The sequence below is a fragment of the Vicia villosa genome, linkage group LG2 (assembly GCF_029867415.1).
Source record: "Vicia villosa cultivar HV-30 ecotype Madison, WI linkage group LG2, Vvil1.0, whole genome shotgun sequence".
Classification (NCBI taxonomy): Eukaryota; Viridiplantae; Streptophyta; class Magnoliopsida; order Fabales; family Fabaceae; genus Vicia; species Vicia villosa.
Window position 1 is genome coordinate 216,013,013 of NC_081181.1, and position 19,025 is coordinate 216,032,037.

General features: G+C 33.1%; 2 protein-coding genes across 6 annotated transcripts; both read left to right on the plus strand.

The window, feature by feature from the left end:
* The first annotated feature begins 5,183 nt into the window (after positions 1-5,183).
* LOC131653870 (agmatine deiminase) lies at positions 5,184-11,154 on the plus strand. Of its 5 annotated transcripts, none has more exons than XM_058924188.1 (11): positions 5,184-5,428; positions 6,605-6,731; positions 6,815-6,928; positions 7,041-7,130; positions 7,239-7,323; positions 7,473-7,528; positions 7,620-7,698; positions 8,020-8,154; positions 9,035-9,267; positions 10,506-10,664; positions 10,850-11,154. In XM_058924188.1, the coding sequence occupies exons 2-11, from the start codon at positions 6,642-6,644 to the stop codon at positions 10,931-10,933; spliced, it is 1,125 nt and encodes a 374-aa protein (XP_058780171.1). In that variant the 5' UTR covers positions 5,184-5,428; positions 6,605-6,641; the 3' UTR covers positions 10,934-11,154. The 5 variants fall into 5 exon arrangements, with proteins under 5 accessions (XP_058780171.1, XP_058780172.1, XP_058780173.1 ...); XM_058924189.1 differs by having other exon boundaries at positions 6,610-6,731; XM_058924190.1 differs by lacking the exon at positions 5,184-5,428 and adding an exon at positions 6,379-6,549 and having other exon boundaries at positions 6,610-6,731.
* Positions 11,155-12,509: 1,355 nt separating this feature from the next.
* On the plus strand, positions 12,510-16,482 carry LOC131651313 (uncharacterized). Its single transcript, XM_058920979.1, has 6 exons — positions 12,510-12,543; positions 12,649-13,259; positions 14,621-14,833; positions 14,920-15,873; positions 15,958-15,988; positions 16,079-16,482. The coding sequence occupies exons 1-6, from the start codon at positions 12,510-12,512 to the stop codon at positions 16,480-16,482; spliced, it is 2,247 nt and encodes a 748-aa protein (XP_058776962.1).
* The last annotated feature ends 2,543 nt before the right edge of the window (positions 16,483-19,025 follow it).

A 19,025-nucleotide genomic window follows, 5' to 3' on the forward strand; every position in this document is an offset into this window, starting at 1 on the left:
CTTGTGTGAGGGATCAAGAAGCTCAAGTCTTGCCATTGTATTGCATTGCTAAATTGTTATATTATTGTGTATATATACAGTTCCATAAAGACAATGATGTCAGTAGTTCATCCAATAAATCTGTTCATCCAAATGAACAGAACAAAAATATTTATTAGGACTTGTAGTAAAGAGATGGCATTTTATGCTCTTTACATGATTTTATCTTTTTATGCTTTGGTGAACAGTAATTAACTTCGTTTTATTAAGTGAATGTGAAATAAATTTTCAAAATTGTACGCATCAATCCGAAGTCTTTGAGTCTTATAAGTTGGTAAATATGTCATAATCAGTATTGTAACAAATTGGTTGATTTATCAGACTACTTAAAATCTATTTAATTTGAACCTATATTTTTTTTAAGAGTGGGAAAGGAAAAAAAATGATTTAGTGGGAGAGCGATGATTTCAACTTGACTAATTTTATTCCAGCCACGAGAAGGATAAGGGTGTGTTTGTTTCAAGAGTTACAAGTGTTATTCCTGATTATGAGAATGCAAAATTTTTATGGTGTCTTTGTTTGACGGATTTAAATCACAATTTCAGGAATGTTATTCTGAATGCTAATTCCAGGAGTTTTATTCCATCAATTTGTTTGGTAAATAATTAAGATTTCAAGGAATAATTTTGAATTTTATTATATTTATAATTTAAAATTTTTAAAAATACACAATAATGTATTGAAATGATATGAAAGTGGGTAGTTTGAGTTGATTATTTTTTATTTTCATGGGAATATATAATTCTCACTCTTAGACATGAGAATAAATAGCTAAAATTTTGTGACTAACTTATATTTTTGGGTATTATTTATTCCAAGATATTTTTTTTCTTTCACATCTATCAAACACACCCTTATGTTTAATTCAAGTATTAAAAAAATATTCCAAGAATTTTTTATTTTCAGGATTTTTATTTGTACATTTTTTTTTATTCTTATTCCAAGGTTTAAAGGGTGAGAATATAACATTTCTACGGGAATAAGTTCAACCGACTCTAACTTTCCACTATCACTCACATTTACTATTTTTTTTATAATTTTAAATTAAACAAATTTTATAATTATTCCTGGGAAACTAAATTCTTACCAAATACAAGTTTGGATAATAATTTTGGGAATACCATTCCAAGGAATAATTTTTGTAATCTTGAAACAAATACACCCTAGAGTTTGAATTACCATTTCACAAAAAATTCATTGTCATCCTATCAATAAAATCATAAGTTGGCTGAAGTAATCAAACCACTTGCATATAATAATTGGGTTTAGGACATACCTAACTAGAGTTCAATGATCAATCTTGTTTAACAATTTAAGTTGTCAATATTCTAACCTCTTACTGATTTTGTTCTCTAGAAACTCAAAGTCCTTGTATTGAAGACGACCATGCAACATAGAAAAGTACAAGTACTTCTCTATAGTAAGAGTTCACTAGATACCTGTGTTGGAGATAATTAAATCCATTTTATTCCTCTTAGTAGTAGCGAAAAAGAACACCTTTAATTTAACAACATTCACTTTAAGGTCATAAAACATGGCAAAACGATTCAAGATATCATAAATAATCCTTTCAAGGAGCCAAAATATTCACAAAAAGAAGAAAATCATCAGCAAAAAATAAATGTGATAGAGGGGTCCATTACAAGATAATCTAACGGGTTTCTAATGGCCTTCATCGACTTCTCGGATGACTGTCTGCGACAAGAATTCCATGCACATAACGAAGAGATAGGTGAAAGAGGGTCAACTTTGTTGGGCAAGAATATGGAGTATTCAAAGGTTTATAGGGGTGAATAGACCTTAGAATTAAAACCTTTAGTTGAAATTAGTTTTGAATAACTTTTATTAGAGTTTGAAAAACATAATGATTTGAGCGAAGAAAACAAATTTTTGTGTATAAAGGGGTTATGCTAATTAATTGAAATTTCCATAGAACGACTTAGACGACACAACATGTAACCTTTTTTTTTTATAGATTTATGCATAGAATGAATTGCTTCTTGGAGGATAATGACATTATCAATTGTCCCTTTACTAGGAAAAAATTACTTTGAAAGGGTTTGTAACGCCCCGAATTTAATTAATTATTTAATTAAATTGATCAAGGATTTATTCATTGGAATTAGTTGAAGTCGGGATTTATCGGTATTATTCTAAAGGCGTAATTGGATTAATGTGTTGATTTGAGCAGTTAAGTTATGGATCAATTGTAGATGTAGAATATTATTGGAAATAATATTCGTTTATGATTATGTGGTTATTTATTTAATGATGTGTGTGTTATTTGGCTTAATCGAGTAATTAGAGGAATATTATGAATTGGGCCCAAGTGGAAGAATATGACACAATGAGATTGGATTGTGGGTTAAGCCCAATTGAGAAAAGAAGGATAGTAAGAGAGTTAGGGTTTTAGAGACATAACTCATTTTGTGGAAAAGAAGAGAAAGAAGAGAAAGAAGAGGAAAAAAGGAAAGTTATGGCATGAAGAGAGGAATGACTCCATTGAAGAAAGTGAAACTTTTGCTAAGGTAAGGGTGGGGTTCTTACTCTCTAATGGTTGGCATGATGATGGGTATGGTAGAGGCTAGGTCTCATAATTGAAATCCAATTAATTGGACTGTAAGTGGGAAAATATCTCAACTTTGAGTAGATTGGACACAGACATACCTATCAAATTTTAAGTGAATTAGGATAAATATCACGAGTCTTACTGAATCAAACCAATAACGTTTGATGGATAAATACTTTACTATTGAAAGGTGAAATTTTGTTCAATCAGTGACAAGATGTCGCTCACAATATAGAAACAATGTGTGAGACAATAAGATTTAAAAGGTCCGCCAATAAATAAAAAAGAACACAAATAATTGTTAACCAAGTTCGATGCAATGTCACCTATGTTTGAAAGACATTGGCCCAATAAAAAAAGGCAAAACACCCCCTTTGGTTCCTTAACTATACCCTCTAGTTCACTTTGGTCCCTTAATTTCTTTTAGTGTCACTTTAGTCCTTTAACTTTTTAATAGATACATATAAGTTCTTTCGGTCTATTTTCCTCAAACGTTCGTTAACAATGTCTACGTGGCAGTTTAGTAGTTAATGTGACTGATCATTTGAACCAAGACCAATTAAAAGCTAACATGTAGCATCAATTTAACTTAAATAAAAAATAAAAATAATATGAAAATAAGGAATAGAAAGAAAAGGAGGGTAGTTTGCATTGTGAAACAGAGATTGGAAATTTTCCAGCTTCAAAGAAAAATTACTTTTCAAAACGCAAATTTTCAGCTTCCTTGACAAAAGCGTTCAATTTTTCAGCTTCTCCAAAGAATCACTTTTCAAAACGCAAATTTTCTCACCATCTCAATTTTTTTGACAACGCCTATGAGTAAAACATTTGTGTGCCTCACACCGGATCTGCACATTAAATTCAGGAACACAGCAGGATTTAGAGCTACATCCCCTATTCCCCAGAACATATCGGGTAAATAAAAGTGAAGCAGCAAATTAACTAATTAAATGTTCCATTTTTTTTAACCTCGTCTTTGTAACATAATCCATCTTAAAGAAGAACACCGTAACAATAATCAACAATGTGATACAACCCGACAGTGAGTTAAACATTCCTTAATCCTTATACTGAATACTTCAAAACAGTAGTCACGTCACATAGTGTTGCACCCTGATTTTTACCCTAATATTCCATCTCATTTACATTTTTTCGTTCATTTGAAAAAAAATTAAAAATATATACATACACATACATTTATCACATGCATTTTTTTTGTTCAATTAATAATATTGTTTCCTATTAACCTTTTTTATGACTTTAGTATTTTAATCTTAATTCAATTTATTTTTAGATTGAATTTTTATAAAAATGTTAAATCATTTTTTGTTTGGCTGGCATTTGTTTTTTATTTTTATTAGGTGCAAGTTTAGAGATAATTGATGGTCCAAGTTGATTCAAATTGTTCTAAGGGCCCATTATCACCAAAGCATGTCACGGTTTATACATACAATAGCACATTTCACATTTCATTGTACTCAAAATGCCAAAAATCCAAACCAAATTCAAATTTAAAATCAAAATACATCACACATTTCACATTTAGTTTCAATCTCATAACAGAATCACTCCTAACTCATCTCAGCATTCCAGTTCACATGCTTTCAAAGGTCAAAGTTTCTCATCACAAATTCACACCGATCACCCTTCAACTCTCTTGTGCTATAAATACACATGTTCACTCAGAAAAAGGAGAGGAGAAATTGATACTGTTATGCTGCGAAAATCTCATTAGAAAGTTCTCCTCCAAATCTCTCTAACCTTCACTTCAAATCTGCATCATCAATACACAAACTCATACACCACAATTGATAACCAATTCAGAATCATAACATTCACCAAACTTCACAACTAATCTGCATATACAAACCACATCCATCCAGGGCCGGTCCTGAGTTCTTAGAGGCCCGAGGCAAAAAAAAAATTGACCCCTAACAAAAAAAAACTTTTTTACACGCCTCTAAAATAAAGAAAAATCTCTAAGACAATATAAAAAAATTTGAAGTCTGAATTATTTTAAGAATAAAAGAATTTTAATGTAAATAAGAATTCATATGCAAATCATTAAAGAATTTAAAATCCAAGTATGATGAATTAAATTATAAGAATCTTTTAAGTGACTTAATTGATCCAATTTCTAAGTCTAATTGGTAAAAAGTTTATTTCTATGATCAAATAAATAATAAATCAAAACACATCTGATAATGAATTTGATTTGATCATAAATGAGTTAATTGTATAATTAATTTTTAAATATTAAATTATAAAATATAAATAATTTCTAAAATTTATCTAAAAATAAATAAATATAATTGAAATTTACACGACTGATATTGATGTATTGATAATATAAAAAAGTTTCTACTAAAGATGCATAACAATTTTATTTCAAAATAAATTAAAATAAAATTTGATTTCAAATCTTATTATAAATTTTAATGGATTATATACAAAATATTTTATAATTAAAATTTAATAGATGCTAATGGTCACAAAAATTATATCAAGAATTTTATGTCCACCCCAGTGCAGGCCCTGCATCCATCAATATTTCACGAGATCTAATTAACATCACATTGCATCATCTTGCATCTGTTTGAAACCGAAACTCCATCACCTTCCTGCCCTCATCTCCATATTCAGCTTCATATCTTCGTATAAAACTCCACTCTAGAAATCACTTCAACCGATCATCATCTTCAACGAACATTCAAGGACAGGCCTCAACATCAGAACCGGATTCGTATCTCCATCAGCTTTTATCCTTCAGCAAATTACAGAGCCATACACCGCATCGAATCGGGACCTTGCTCCGATCTTGTAAGTGTCCGTATTCTTGAGATTAGGATAGGTTTTTGTGTTGTTTGTTGTTAGCTGGGCCCTTCTTTCTTTAGACTTAGGGTTTCTTCTATTTCATTTTGCTGATTGACTTAAGTGACAATTGGAGGCTCAATTCGGTTTATGTTCGGCACACCCTAGTCCCTACTTTAGCTGTTGTTTTTTTACTTTCTTGGGCCCAGCGATTTTCTTTGTGTTTGCTCCTTTGAGCCCCTTCTATTGAGATTCCACGATTTCTTATTATATTTAGTTGTATTTCAAAGATTCCTTTTATTATTATCAACAGAAAGTGGCGGAATAACCACTAGTGTCCAACACCATATAGGAACCATACACAATAGAATCTTTGAAAACCACTAGTGTCCAACACCACATAGGAACCATACACAATAGAATCTTTGAAAACCACTACTACTAGTGTCCAACACCATAGGAACCATACACAATAGAATCTTTGAAAAGCAACTAGCCAGGACCCCATTCGATTCCATTAGTTTAGGATTCTTTTTTCAGTAAAGTCACCTAACAATTTATATAAATAAATCAAATAATTCTCTTCTAATAATCATATTACTTATTTTATTTTTTTAAACAAAAAAAAGATATTTTGATATTTTAAACAAAAAAATAATTGTCTTCTAATAATCATATTTCATTATATAAACATTATATAACAACTAACAGCCCATCAACTAATATTTCATTTACAAACATTATATAAATATTTCTCAATGATTATACAATTTTCATTTACAAACATTATATACATTATACAATTTTCTTCAACATAAAAGATAAGTATTTAATACCATATAAACATTATATTCTGACATATAAACATTAAAAGATTAACATTTCATACCAAATAAACTTTAGATTCTACCATAAAAACATTATATTATACCATATAGATAATATAGATAATATATTATATTTTGATAATTGAGTCTAGAACGGGTTTAAATGGTCTAATTCAGCGGCAGCTTGAGTTAAATATTAGAAAAATGAACCCAAAAAAATATTCTCACTCCTCTCTTTGCTCGGTGAAGAGTTCGAAGTGACCACGCATCCACCTTCTCTAATGTAAGTCATGCATATTACATGTTTGATTAAATTATATCATCTTAATTTTTTTTCCATCAAAAATCGATTCTGAAGAACAGAGCAAAAACTACATAACCGAGAATAATATTGCATGATGCATCTCGAAGATACACCTTCTTCTCTCGGATTTCACATGCCTGCGGAATGGGAACCCCATACGCAGTGTTGGATGGGTTGGCCTGTAAGTATTATATTATAACCTCATGCATTTTTTCTCTTGTTGTGTTTTGTGTGTTAAATAATCTTTGTGTTGTTGCGTGATAGGAACGCGCTGATAATTGGCGTGACAATGCCGTTCATGCTCAACGTGTGTTTGTTAGGGTGGCGTCCGCGATCTCCAAATTCGAGAGAGTAACCGTTTGCGCTTGTTCCGCTCAAGTAGGTAAATGGTTTTAATATTTACTGTACTATTGCTATTGATTTATAGCGCTCTGGAAATTTATTTATGTTTATGATTATGTGATATGGTTTGTTTTGGTTTGGTTTTTAGTGGGAGAATGCACGGAGTCAGCTATCGGAGCATATAAGAGTCGTTGAGATTAGCTCAAATGATTCTTGGTTTCGTGACATTGGACCTACTGTGAGTTTCGTGTGGATCAATTTTTGGTTATGTGTTTGGTATTTTAAATATGCGTTACGGATTGTGGTTTTTGTAGATGAATGAGTTTTTCTTTGTTTTGTGTAACAGTTTGTTGTGAAAAGAGGAACGTCGAAATCTGGTGATGCAGAACATAGGATTGCGGGGATTGATTGGAGTTTTAATAGTTGGGGAGGTGAGTACATATTGTTTTGATATTTAGATCTTTTAGGATTTGTGATTTGAGGAGCTTGGTTAAAGGAAAAAAAAAACAGATGTGATTCATTGAATTGTAGTGTATTAGTTGTTGGTTCTTAAACTAATTGAACTTTATAAAATGTTTAGGTGCAGAAGATGGATGTTACAGTGATTGGAGTCTTGACGCCTATGTTGCTAGGAAGGTAACAGTGGTTGAATATTTTTTTTGTTTTCTAGCTGTGGTAACTTTGTAATCACTTGCTGATTTTGGTACTATCACCATATTTGTTGTAGATTTTGGATGTTGAGAGGATTCCTAGGTTTTCGCATTCTATGGTGCTTGAAGGCGGAAGCATCCATGTGGATGGAGAAGGTAAGAGTAAATGCAGTGATTTGTTGGCATGCTAGTTATCCAGCTCTAAGATTAGTTTTTGTACTGATTCATTCTTGAACTAGGATAAGGGTAATTAGGTACTTGGACAGCAGAATTACTTTGTATATGTTATGTTCATGAATATGGTATAATCTGTTACCTTCATGTTTTTTTGGTAATGCCTGTTATCTTCATTTCAATCTGTTCTGAGACCAGATTATATTTACTTAGATTTACTGCTCTAAACTTGGATCTTTGTACTGAATTGCTTTTGTAATTTTTATGTTTTGCTGTTTATGCAGTAATTTTTTCTTCTCTCAGGAACATGTCTTACCACAGAAGATTGTCTATTGAACAAGAACAGGAATCCTCATTTGAGTAAGAGCCAAATAGAGGATGAACTTAAGGCATATCTTGGAATCAGGAAGGTTATATGGTTGCCTCGTGGATTATATGGTAAATAAACTTGATACTGATTTTATAGATTGAGAATCTTCCTATGAATTGATAGTATTTTGCACGGTATATTTAATATGGTATTCATCTAAACATTTTATATGGACATTTATCATAATTTTATAGATTTGTTTTGGATAAGAAGAATTTTATATATGAGAAAATACCGTTATTCAACGTAAAACCAACCGAATAATGGAATAATGCAAGATGCAGCTTATAAAAAGTTTTACAACCATTTCATGGTACTTATCACCAAGTATGATAAGTGAAATCCGGCTGTTTTCTTGTGTAGAATCCACTTTCTGTCAAGAGATTAATTTCTGTATTTTTTTACTATGCTATCACCGTGTACATATAAGGTTTTAGATCTCACTCAATTAGTTCATATTGATTACCACGTAAGTATTTTTCTGCTTTGTAGAAATTAAACAAAGTAAGATAAAATTGACTCATTTCTCTCCATCTTTCTAAATACGAAATATGAGAAGTCTCTGGGAGTTAATAACATCGAATTTTGCCTCAATCGTTTTTATTAGCAAATTTTCTACAAAAAGAAACAGGAGGCTGGTGGTGGTTTTATTTTGTTATGATGTTCTTACAATTTTTTTAGGATCCTTATTTATTTTTTACAAAAGGATATTTATGTTGATGATACTTAATTACAATACTACTTTATTCACACACGACTCCAACATGGTAACATATTATCGAAAAACTGTGTAATTCCACACATTTAAAGAATCTCCCAAACTGGAATATTAGACACTTTCATTTCCATAGAGACGGGCTAGAATACTGGCGATACATGTTTTAAGTTCAAAGTGGCATTTAGTTTCTTCATATTCCCTATGTTATTAAGTATGCTGTTTTTATACAGGAGATGACGATACAAACGGTCATATTGATAACATCTGCTGTTTTGCGAGGCCCGGTGTGGTTCTGCTATCTTGGACTGATGATAAAACTGATCCTCAGTATGAAATATCTGAAGAAGCATATGTTTTCCTTTCAAGTGTAACAGATGCTAATGGTAGAAAATTGGAAATCATTAAACTCCATGTCCCGGATCCACTATACATGACAGAGAAAGAGGCTGCGGGGGTTTTCCAGGTAAACATTCAAATTTTGTTTCTTTCTTTTTCCATTTAAATTTATTTCCTAAATGATTGAAAATATAAGAAAAAAGTAATTTTCAAAATACAAACACAATTCTATTGGAGTGTACCTTTATTGTTGTATGATCAGCAGTTGTAGAAGTTTGAGATGTCATATTTGAGGCCTGCTCTTTTCTCTTTGGCCAGGTGATTTTACATTTTTCAAATCCCAGGCCTTATATATTGGTTAATACATAGTTCAGTTGTTGGTTGTGAGGATGATGTGAAACATATATCATTGGATTGGGTACCATTTGAAAAACTACATAGGCAGACCTAAGAATTTTTCTCTGTTTTGGTTGGCTTGCATTGCATTTTGCATAGTTGTTTTTCTAAAGGATTGGGTGTGGTGTTTCTTTAATGGAGTCTCTAGTGTATGGTTATATGGAAAGCTCAAAGGCCTAGGGTAACCATATGATTACATCTCTAACATAATTTGATACTTAGGTTATTGAAGTTCATTTGCAGTCAAGTCAATTTTGTTTTCAATAGTATGTATTATTGGGAAGAGCTAATTACTAGAAAGCAATGTTGTCAAATAGCGGTTTGCTATAGTGTAACGGAATTTGAACAAACTGCTATTGTTGTGATACGCTATTTAATACAAAATGTTGTCAAATAATAGTGTTATAGCACTGTAGTATAACAAACCTCTTTTTTCTGCATCTGCGATTGGCGACACTTTTAGAAAGTGATCCACTGCATGCAATACTCAGAATAGTGCATCCTCTCATTGTTTTCCTTTCAAGTAATTTAAATTTCAACTCTGTAAAAGGAATCAGAAATTAAAAATTAGATTCTATTTATCTTGAACCTACATACTTTTGAATAATTTATGCTAGGCACTGCAATCTTCGGAATACAGTTAGTTAGCAGTCGGCGTATTAAGACATGGGTTTTGGATGAAGATTTCAAGCTTTAATATGTGTTTCCAAAACACAAAAAAACGAACGGCTCAAATATTGCCAATAGTTCTGTAGTTGTTATCAAGTAGATTTTAAATTATGATACTCTAATGGCTATCCTACAACTTCTGATATGAAAAATAATATACTGAACTTGTGTTAAGATTGTTACCTTATATGGTTAAGAATGAATGTTACTGTTTACTATACTTCTGATTGCTAACTTATTCATGCAACTACACACAATAAACTTCTATTGGATGTTATGGTCTAATTCTATATTTTTCAGAATGACTGCGCCAAGCCAAGACTTCCCGGTACTAGGCTTGCTGCTTCATATGTAAACTTTTACATTGCTAATGGTGCTATCATTGTTCCAAAATTTGGAGATAAAAAGTGGGATGATGAAGCTATTAGAGTTCTGTCTAAGACGTTCCCTCATCATGAAGTAAGTAGTAATTGTTTTTTATAAATCATTAATTGTTGAAATACTCTTCTTTTCAGTTGAAGAGTTGTTATGCCATAATAACCATATGGTAATATTTTAAAGAGTGTGTTGTTGCACTAACATTTAAGTATTATTTGAGTAGTTTTGGATACTGATGACATTTTATAATTTTTGTTGGTTCCTAGGTTGTGGGAATTGAAGGTTCCAGGGAGATTGTATTGTCAGGTGGAAATATACATTGCATCACTCAGCAACAACCAGCCATTTAGCTATACTCTCCCAGCAACGTTGATATGAATTGTTAATTTTATTAGGATGATTGATTAATTGCTTGATTTTCATATGCAATAGCTTGCATTGAAGTGTCTGCAGATAAATGGAAAGCCATTGAAAATAAAACATAATTGATATTTAAATTGTGAAAACATGATTTATTTCTCATGAATGATTGAATATACTGAAAAGATGTCAATATAAAAGTTGATATCTACACCGTAGTTTGATACAGTTTTCAATTATCAATGTATTTTATATGTTGTATCAGTAGTCAGTATCTAATGTTAGATTTTTATGTTCAAATAACAATGCTCAGATTATTAAGATTTTGGCCTAAAGTTTGGACCGAAAAAGGAAGAACTTTGAGAGTAATGGAATACGTTTAGGGAAAGGGAAAGGTGCATGAAGTTTTAGCTTTAGGCTAACTCCATTGGAAGAAACATAACCTCTAAAACAAAAAGGAAAAAAACTCCAAGCACAACAATTTCAAGTAGGCCAGTATATCTTTGAAAGAAACATAAACCCTAAAACAAAAAGAAATGAAACTCCAAGAAAAAGCCTAAGCTAATCTTTACTCTAAACACAAAGATTGCTAGTTGTTGGAGACATCACAGGGACATCAAACACCAAGACATTTGGCCACCAATCTGAAATGTTTTTCTGTCACATCTCGATCCTAGTTGCAATCTCCGTGTAACTCGATCCATTAAAATCTTGAGCATTTAGCCCAATCCACAACAAGAGCAAAGAGTTATGATCTAAATGCGAATAAATATCTAGGAAATTCAAAGCCAAAACATAAACATCTAACATGTTCTCAACACACCACAATATCATAATGCAACACATTCCTAATGCAATGTCTCATACTTTCTAGTAGTGTGCGTTACTCATTTTAATATCAGGTCAAAATTAGTTGTTCAACACCATCACTGACTCCATTTTTGTAGCGGATTGTGTGCATTACTCTTGCTCAGAACCACACAGACTTTATTCTTGTTCAACACCACAACTATATGTAAGCATGAACATATATTTGCTCCAACATGTATGAACAAGAACTTCATTGTTAATATCAAAGTGATATGATAGTTCACGCATACTTGTTCTTATGTAAAAACATAATGAAATAATAAATTATACCCCCCAATTCAAGCAATTTTTTCCACATGACATCAAGTATACAAAATTAGGTACACATACTATAATCATCTACAAAAAACACATTACAATAATACATACAATAAGTCATGTATAGACAACGCATTACAACAATATGTATGATAACCAATGACCTCTAATTTTAGTTTTCATGATAACATGATACAAGTGAATAATTTTATGCTCTATTAATTATTTCTTGTATAAAAATTTATTTGAAACTATAGATGAAAATTATGATATAGTAAAAAACCTACAAACATGTTCTCACGTGATTATCTAGACTTTTGATGTGTCCGGCAAAACACCGTATGATAATCTACTCTATAATAAACATGGAAACACGTCTTACAAAGCACCGTTAGGCGCACTGCCTATAAACTATCATTTGATATATCCCTTTGGTTAATGCTTCACCAAGTAAACTCTTCATTTTTCACTGGTAAGCGATCTTTCTTGTAGTTTATCCTTTGATGACTAATAAGCTTATCATATGTAAGTTTATAAGTTTCTTATTTAAAGATTGAATTTTATTTATCATCTAAAGGTGATGATGATGAGTATATTAGTGAAGATTTATTGAGCTCTGATCCTGATAACTCAGAGGATGAAAAAGGGCCTAGGTTTGAGAAGTTTAAGAAGGAGAAGTTTAATAAGGATTTTAAGTTTAAGTGGGGTATGGAGTTCAACACCTTAGATGACTTTAGAGAGGCCATCCGGGAGTGGACAATATTAAATTGGAGAGAAATTACTTTTGTAAAAAATGAGGGGTATAGAGTGAGGGTTGAATGTAAGGCCAAATGTGGGTTTTTAATGATTTGTTCTAAGGTGGGCCATAAGCACACTTTTGCCATCAAGACTATAAAAGACACCCACACATGTGCTAGGATTTTGGACAACAAAAGTGCAAGTTCAAAGTGGGTGGCTAAGGCTGTGGTTAAAAAGATGCAAACCTCTGACAAGGTAGGGATCTATGACATAATCCAAGACATGAGGCAAAATTATTCTGTTGGGATAACTGTGTGTAGGGCATGGAAAGCTAAGTTGATTGCAAAGAAAATTATTGAAGGAGATGCAGACAAGGAATATGTAAACTTGTGGAGGTATGCACTTGAGTTGCTTAGGGTTAATCTTGGAAATACTGTGAAGATCAACATAGTAGGCCTTTACCTTCAATCCAACCAAAGTTTGGATCATTTTATTGAAGGATAGAAAAACACTTAGAAAGGGGGGGTTTGAATAAGTTTAGTCTTAAAAACTTGAGCGATAAAAATAAATTGCACAGTTATTTTTATCCTGGTTCGTTGTTAACTAAACTACTCCAGTCCACCCCCACGGAGTGATTTACCTCACCTGAGGATTTAATCCACTAATCGCAACAGATTACAATGGTTTTCCACTTAGTCCGCGACTAAGTCTTCCAGAGTATCCTGATCACAACCTGATCACTCCAGGAACAATTGCTTAGACACAGGCTAACACTTTCTTAGAGTATCCTGACCACCACGTGATCACTCTAATTACAACTGCTTAGACACAAGCTAAGACTTCCTAGAGTATCCTGACCACCACGTGATCACTCTAATTACAACTGCTTAGACACAAGCTAAGACTTCCTAGAGTATCCTGATCAACACTTGATCACTCTAGTTCCTTACAACTTAATGTAATCAAATAAGAGTTTTACAATGCTTCTTAAAAGCTATAATCACAACAGTGATATTTCTCTTAACGTTTAAGCTTAATCTCACTAATATATTACAACAGCAATGTAGTGAGCTTTGATGAAGATGAAGTTTCTGAGCTTTGGATTTGATCAGCGTTTCAGCAAGTTAATTGTTAGCAAATCGTCAACCTTGCTTCTCATCAGAACTTCATATTTATAGGCGTTTGACAAGATGACCGTTGAACGCATTTAATGCTTTGCGTGTTCCGTACAGCTTTGCATTTAATGTTTCACGCTTTTGTCAACTACCTCGAGCCTTGTTCACGCTGTGTCTACTGACGTTGCCTTTAATAGCTTCCAACGTTCCTTTTGTCAGTCAGCGTAGCCTGCCACCTGTACTTTCTTCTGATCTGATGTTTGTGAATATAATATTTGAATATCATCAGAGTCAAACAGCTTGGTGCATAGCATCTTCTTGTCTTCTGACCTTGAAGTGCTTCTGAGCGTGATACCATGAGAACTTCAGTGCTTCTGCTTCTGATCCCAAGTTCTTCTGATGCTTTCATAGACCCATGTTCTGATTCTGCCTTGACCATCTTCTGATGTCTTGCCAGACCATGTTCTGATGTTGCATGCTGAACCTTCTGAGACAAAGCTTCTGAGCGCTGATTTGTGCATACTCTATATATATTTCCTGAAAGGGAAATTGCAATGTATTAGAGTACCACATTATCTCACACAAAATTCATATCCTTGTTATCATCAAAACTAAGAATATTGATCAGAACAAATCTTGTTCTAACATTTATTTCTGTTTTGATGGGTGTAAAAAATGGTTTATAAATGGTTGTAGACCCTTCATGGGGTAGATGGTTTCCATTTGAAAACCAAGTATGGAGGTCAACTTTTGATTGCTGTTGGAAGAGACCCAAATAACCAATACTTCCCCTTGGCATTTGGAGTGGTGGAAACAGAAACAAAGGAATCATGGAGGTGGTTTATACAATTGTTAATGGAAGATATTGGACAAGATAAAATATATGTGTTTATTTCAGATCAACAAAAGGTAGTAGGTTATTTCAATTATCCATATTTGTATGTCATTTTATTTCAATTCTTATTTCTAATGTCAAATTTTATCATTTGTTTTAGGGTCTGGTTGAAGTGTTTGAAGAAATGTTTGAAAGAATTGAACATAGGTTATGCTTGATGCACTTGTATGCAAATTTTAAGAAAAAGTTTGATGGTGGGGCATTGATAAGAGACTTAATGATGGGAGCAGCCAAGTCAACATACCAACAAGCATGGACATTGAAGATGAATGAGTTGAAGGTTGTAGATCCAAAGGCTTGGACATGGCTAATGGCAGTTCCTACTAAATCTTGGTGTAAGCATGCCTTTAGTTTCTATCCTTGGTGTGATGTACTTATGAATAACATAGCTGAGTCTTTCAATGCCACTCTTTTAATTGCTAGAGATAAACCTATTTTGACTATGTGTGAATGGATTAGAAAATATCTGATGAATAAGTGGAGTTCTTCTACATTGAAGCTAGACAAGTGGCCACACAAAGTGATGCATATTCTTAGGAAAAGACTAGATAATAAGGTAGCTATGAGTGGTCATTGGTTGCCAACTTGGGCTATTGAAGAAAAGTTTCAGGTCACCCATGCTTATAACAGACAAGAATTCATTGTTGACATTGCTAAAAAGTCATGTACTTGTATTCTTTGGAAACTAGTAGGTATTCCATGTAGACATGTTGCCATTGCATTAGGGTTTAGACAACAGAACCCAAAGGATTTTGTTTATGAATATAACACAAGATATAAGTATGCCATGTGCATGATGTGCTATGGATTTGCTGTTAGTCCCATAAATGGCAATGACATGTGGCCTGAGGTTGAAGGTGAAGAGCTCCTACCTCCTAATTACAAAAAGGGGTCTGGTAGGCCAAGGAAGTTAAGAATTAGAGAAAGTGGTGAAGAAGGAGCCAAAAGAAGGTTACCTGGTGTATCTTATAGATGCACTAAGTGTGACAAGGTGGGACATAATGTGAAGTCATGTAAGAGCAAAAGACAAAATCCAAATGCATTGAAAAGAAAGGTAATGACACTAGTATGTATATGTAACTGGTTTTTATATAATGTTAAAGTTTGAGGGATATGTAACTGGTTTATTTTTTTGTAGAAGAGAATAAGACCAAATGCATGTGAAGAAGGTGATGCAAGTTAAGAAGCTGGTACAAACAATGCAGAAACTCAGACTGGGACAATCAATGCAGAAAGTCAGACTGGGACAATCAATGCAGAAAGCCAGACTGGGATATTATTTGGGGATGTCATTGATGATATGATTAGTAGCCTATCAGACATAAATTCTCATGTTCAAAGTCAAGCCTCAACAAGTAACTTAAACAAGGGTAAGGCAAAGATAGCTGTCAAACCAATTAGAAGGAGATCGAGTGAGAGGATAAAGGAGAACTGGTTCAAAAAACCTAAACCATTCACAGGTCCTAGTTCTGACCCTGAGCAACCAATATGCATAGACACTGAGGAAGAGGAGCCATCAAAGACTACTCCTAAAAAGGCAAGGAAGGGTACTAAAGGTACTCCTAAGAAGGCAGAGAATAGTACTCCTAAGAAGGCAGGGAAGGGTACTCCTAAGAGGGCAGGGAAGGGTACTCATAAGAAGGCTACTCCAAAAAAGAAGTGATTTTAGCATGTGTTGTTTCTACTTTTGTTTGTATGCACACTTTTGGTGCAGTGTTGTTTTGTAATCAGCACTTTTGGTGCAGTGTTGTTTTGTGCATACTTTTGTTATGACTGAATTATGTAACACTTTTGGTGCAGTGTTGTTATGCACAGTTATGAAGGATAGAAAAACACTTAGAAATGGTGGGATTGAATAAGTGTATCTCAAAAACTTAGAAGATAAAAACAATCAACACAATGATTTTTATCCTGGTTCGTTGTTAACCAAACTACTCCAGTCCACCCCCTTAGAGTGATTTACCTCAACTGAGGATTTAATCCACTAATCCAACTGATTACAATGGTTTTCCACTTAGATAACCTCTAAGTCTTCTAGAGTCTACAGATCACAACTTGATCACTCTAGGAATCCTTTTAGAATCAATGTAAAAATAACGTTTACAAGAGTATAGATTTGCTTCTAATAAAGCTGTAATCACAACTATGATATTTCTCTTAAGTTCTAAACTTAACACTCACTAAATATTACAAGAGTTTGTGAGGTTGAAGATGAAGTTCGTAAGCTTTTGAATTTGACAGCAATTCTGTATATTCGCGTAAGTGTTGTGTATTCAGCTTCTGATGAGAACTTCTATTTATAGGCGTTGAGAGGAAATGATCGTTGGGAGCATTTAATGCTTTGCGTGAATAGTACAACGCTGCATTTAATGTTTCACACTTTTGTCAACTACCTCGAGCCTTGCTTTTACTGCTTTTACTACTTTTACTGACTTTGCCTTTTGTAGCTTCTAACGTTCCTTTTATTAGTCAGAGATTAGACATTTCAGCCTTTCATCTTGTACTTTCTTCTGGACTCAGATTTTGTAGATAACAACGTTTGAATATCAGAGTCATCAGCTTTGGTGCAGAGCATCTTCTGTCTTCAGACTTTGAAGATCTTTGAGCGTGATACCATCAGAACTTCAGAGCTTGTTCTTCTGACTTCTATTCTTCTGATGCTTTCCAGTTCATGTTCTGATTCTGCGTGACCATCTTCTGATGTCTTGCCAGAGCATATTCTGATGAAGCCATCCAGAACTTTCTGAGTCAGTTGCTTCTGAGCACTGATTTGTGCATACTCTTTATATATTTCCTGAAATGGAAAATGCAAAGGATTAGAGTACCACATTGTCTTATACAAAATTCATATATAATGTTATCATAAAAACACAGAATATTGATCAGAACATTTCTTGTTCTAACAACTTATACTGTGCTATTAAGAACTTAATATAATATGCTATTGAACCAACTCTTATAGTGTTAACAGAAATTACATGTTTCAAAACTGACATTGTACTGATATTGAACCAACTAAATGTGTTGCTATTGAACACATTCATTCAAAATCAGAATCATAATTACACAGTCATAATTTTGTAATGGTATTGAACCAACTTAATGTAATTGACATAATCAGAATTAGAATTACAGAATCAGAATTACTTTCATTTAATAACATATTTCAAAATTACATTCTACTGAACAATTACATGAATCAAACCTAAACAAATAGACTATTGACCCAACTACATGATTCATCATTCAAAATTACATGCCTCAAGCCTAAACAATGGCAATATTGACCCAACTACAAATTACATGAAATTGTAAAACAAACCAATAATCAAACAACATAACACAATTGCTATCTTAAGCTGCATATTATTCCTTTTATGAGCTTCAAACTTCAACTTCAATTTCTTCAACTTGCCTGTTACTGATTCCAATTGCAGTTCTAGTACATCACATTTCTTACAAAATGGATGAATAACAATTTCCCCTTTGTTGAAGTCTCCAATTTCATCATCCCATAGGAATAATTCACAGCTATTCTTGGTCTATAAAAAACGAGTTACACATGTGTTAGCATTAAGAAAAATCAAAACTTGCTCTAAAATTTCTACAGAAACAAACTCACCCCAGCACCTCGACATTTCCAGAACTTTCGGTTGGGGTTTGGCACTGTGTTGGCGACCCACATCTTCATTGCTCTACCACAATCATATCTGGGCAAACCATAAGACGATGCTGAATCAAGAGTGCTCCCACGAGAACTGCATCCAACCATGCTTCTGATTGATGGACGGTGACACGCGATGAAGAAAGTGGGTGAAGCCAATTTAGGGGACAACAAACCCTAGAATCATATATTGAAGAAAATGGGTGAGTCAGCAAAGGAATGCCACCGTGGCCAATGCTTCAAAGCCCAATAAGCAAATAGGATAAAAGGGTGTGGTAAATCCAGAATTTATGTTTTTATAAGGGGCCTTTAATAAATAAAAAAAACTTCAGGGGACCTAAATCAAAACACGCTATACACATACTTTATTCATGTTCTTGGTTAGTAGTTTTAGCCTATGTTTGGGTTTTTAGTGAAACCACGGTAGTAACGCACGTTTTTTAAAAGCTACACATACTTGCTTCCATAAATCACGGTAGAAATGATTAGGAACGTGCGGTAGCGGCAATCCAACTAGTTTCCAAACATAGGCTTAAGCTCTC

What these genes read in the sequence shown, in the direction of transcription:
- LOC131653870 (XM_058924188.1), top strand. Translation starts at nt 6,642, where the DNA reads ATGATGCATCTCGAAGATACACCTTCTTCTCTCGGATTTCACATGCCT. An exon ending in TTTGCGCTTGTTCCGCTCAA is followed by an intron (nt 6,929 to 7,040) that starts GTAGGTAAATGG and finishes TTTGGTTTTTAG; the next exon opens with TGGGAGAATGCACGGAGTCA. An exon ending in GAGTTTTAATAGTTGGGGAG is followed by an intron (nt 7,324 to 7,472) that starts GTGAGTACATAT and finishes TAAAATGTTTAG; the next exon opens with GTGCAGAAGATGGATGTTAC.
- LOC131651313 (XM_058920979.1), top strand. Translation starts at nt 12,510, where the DNA reads ATGCTTCACCAAGTAAACTCTTCATTTTTCACTG. An exon ending in ATACTGTGAAGATCAACATA is followed by an intron (nt 13,260 to 14,620) that starts GTAGGCCTTTAC and finishes AAATGGTTGTAG; the next exon opens with ACCCTTCATGGGGTAGATGG. An exon ending in TTATTTCAGATCAACAAAAG is followed by an intron (nt 14,834 to 14,919) that starts GTAGTAGGTTAT and finishes CATTTGTTTTAG; the next exon opens with GGTCTGGTTGAAGTGTTTGA.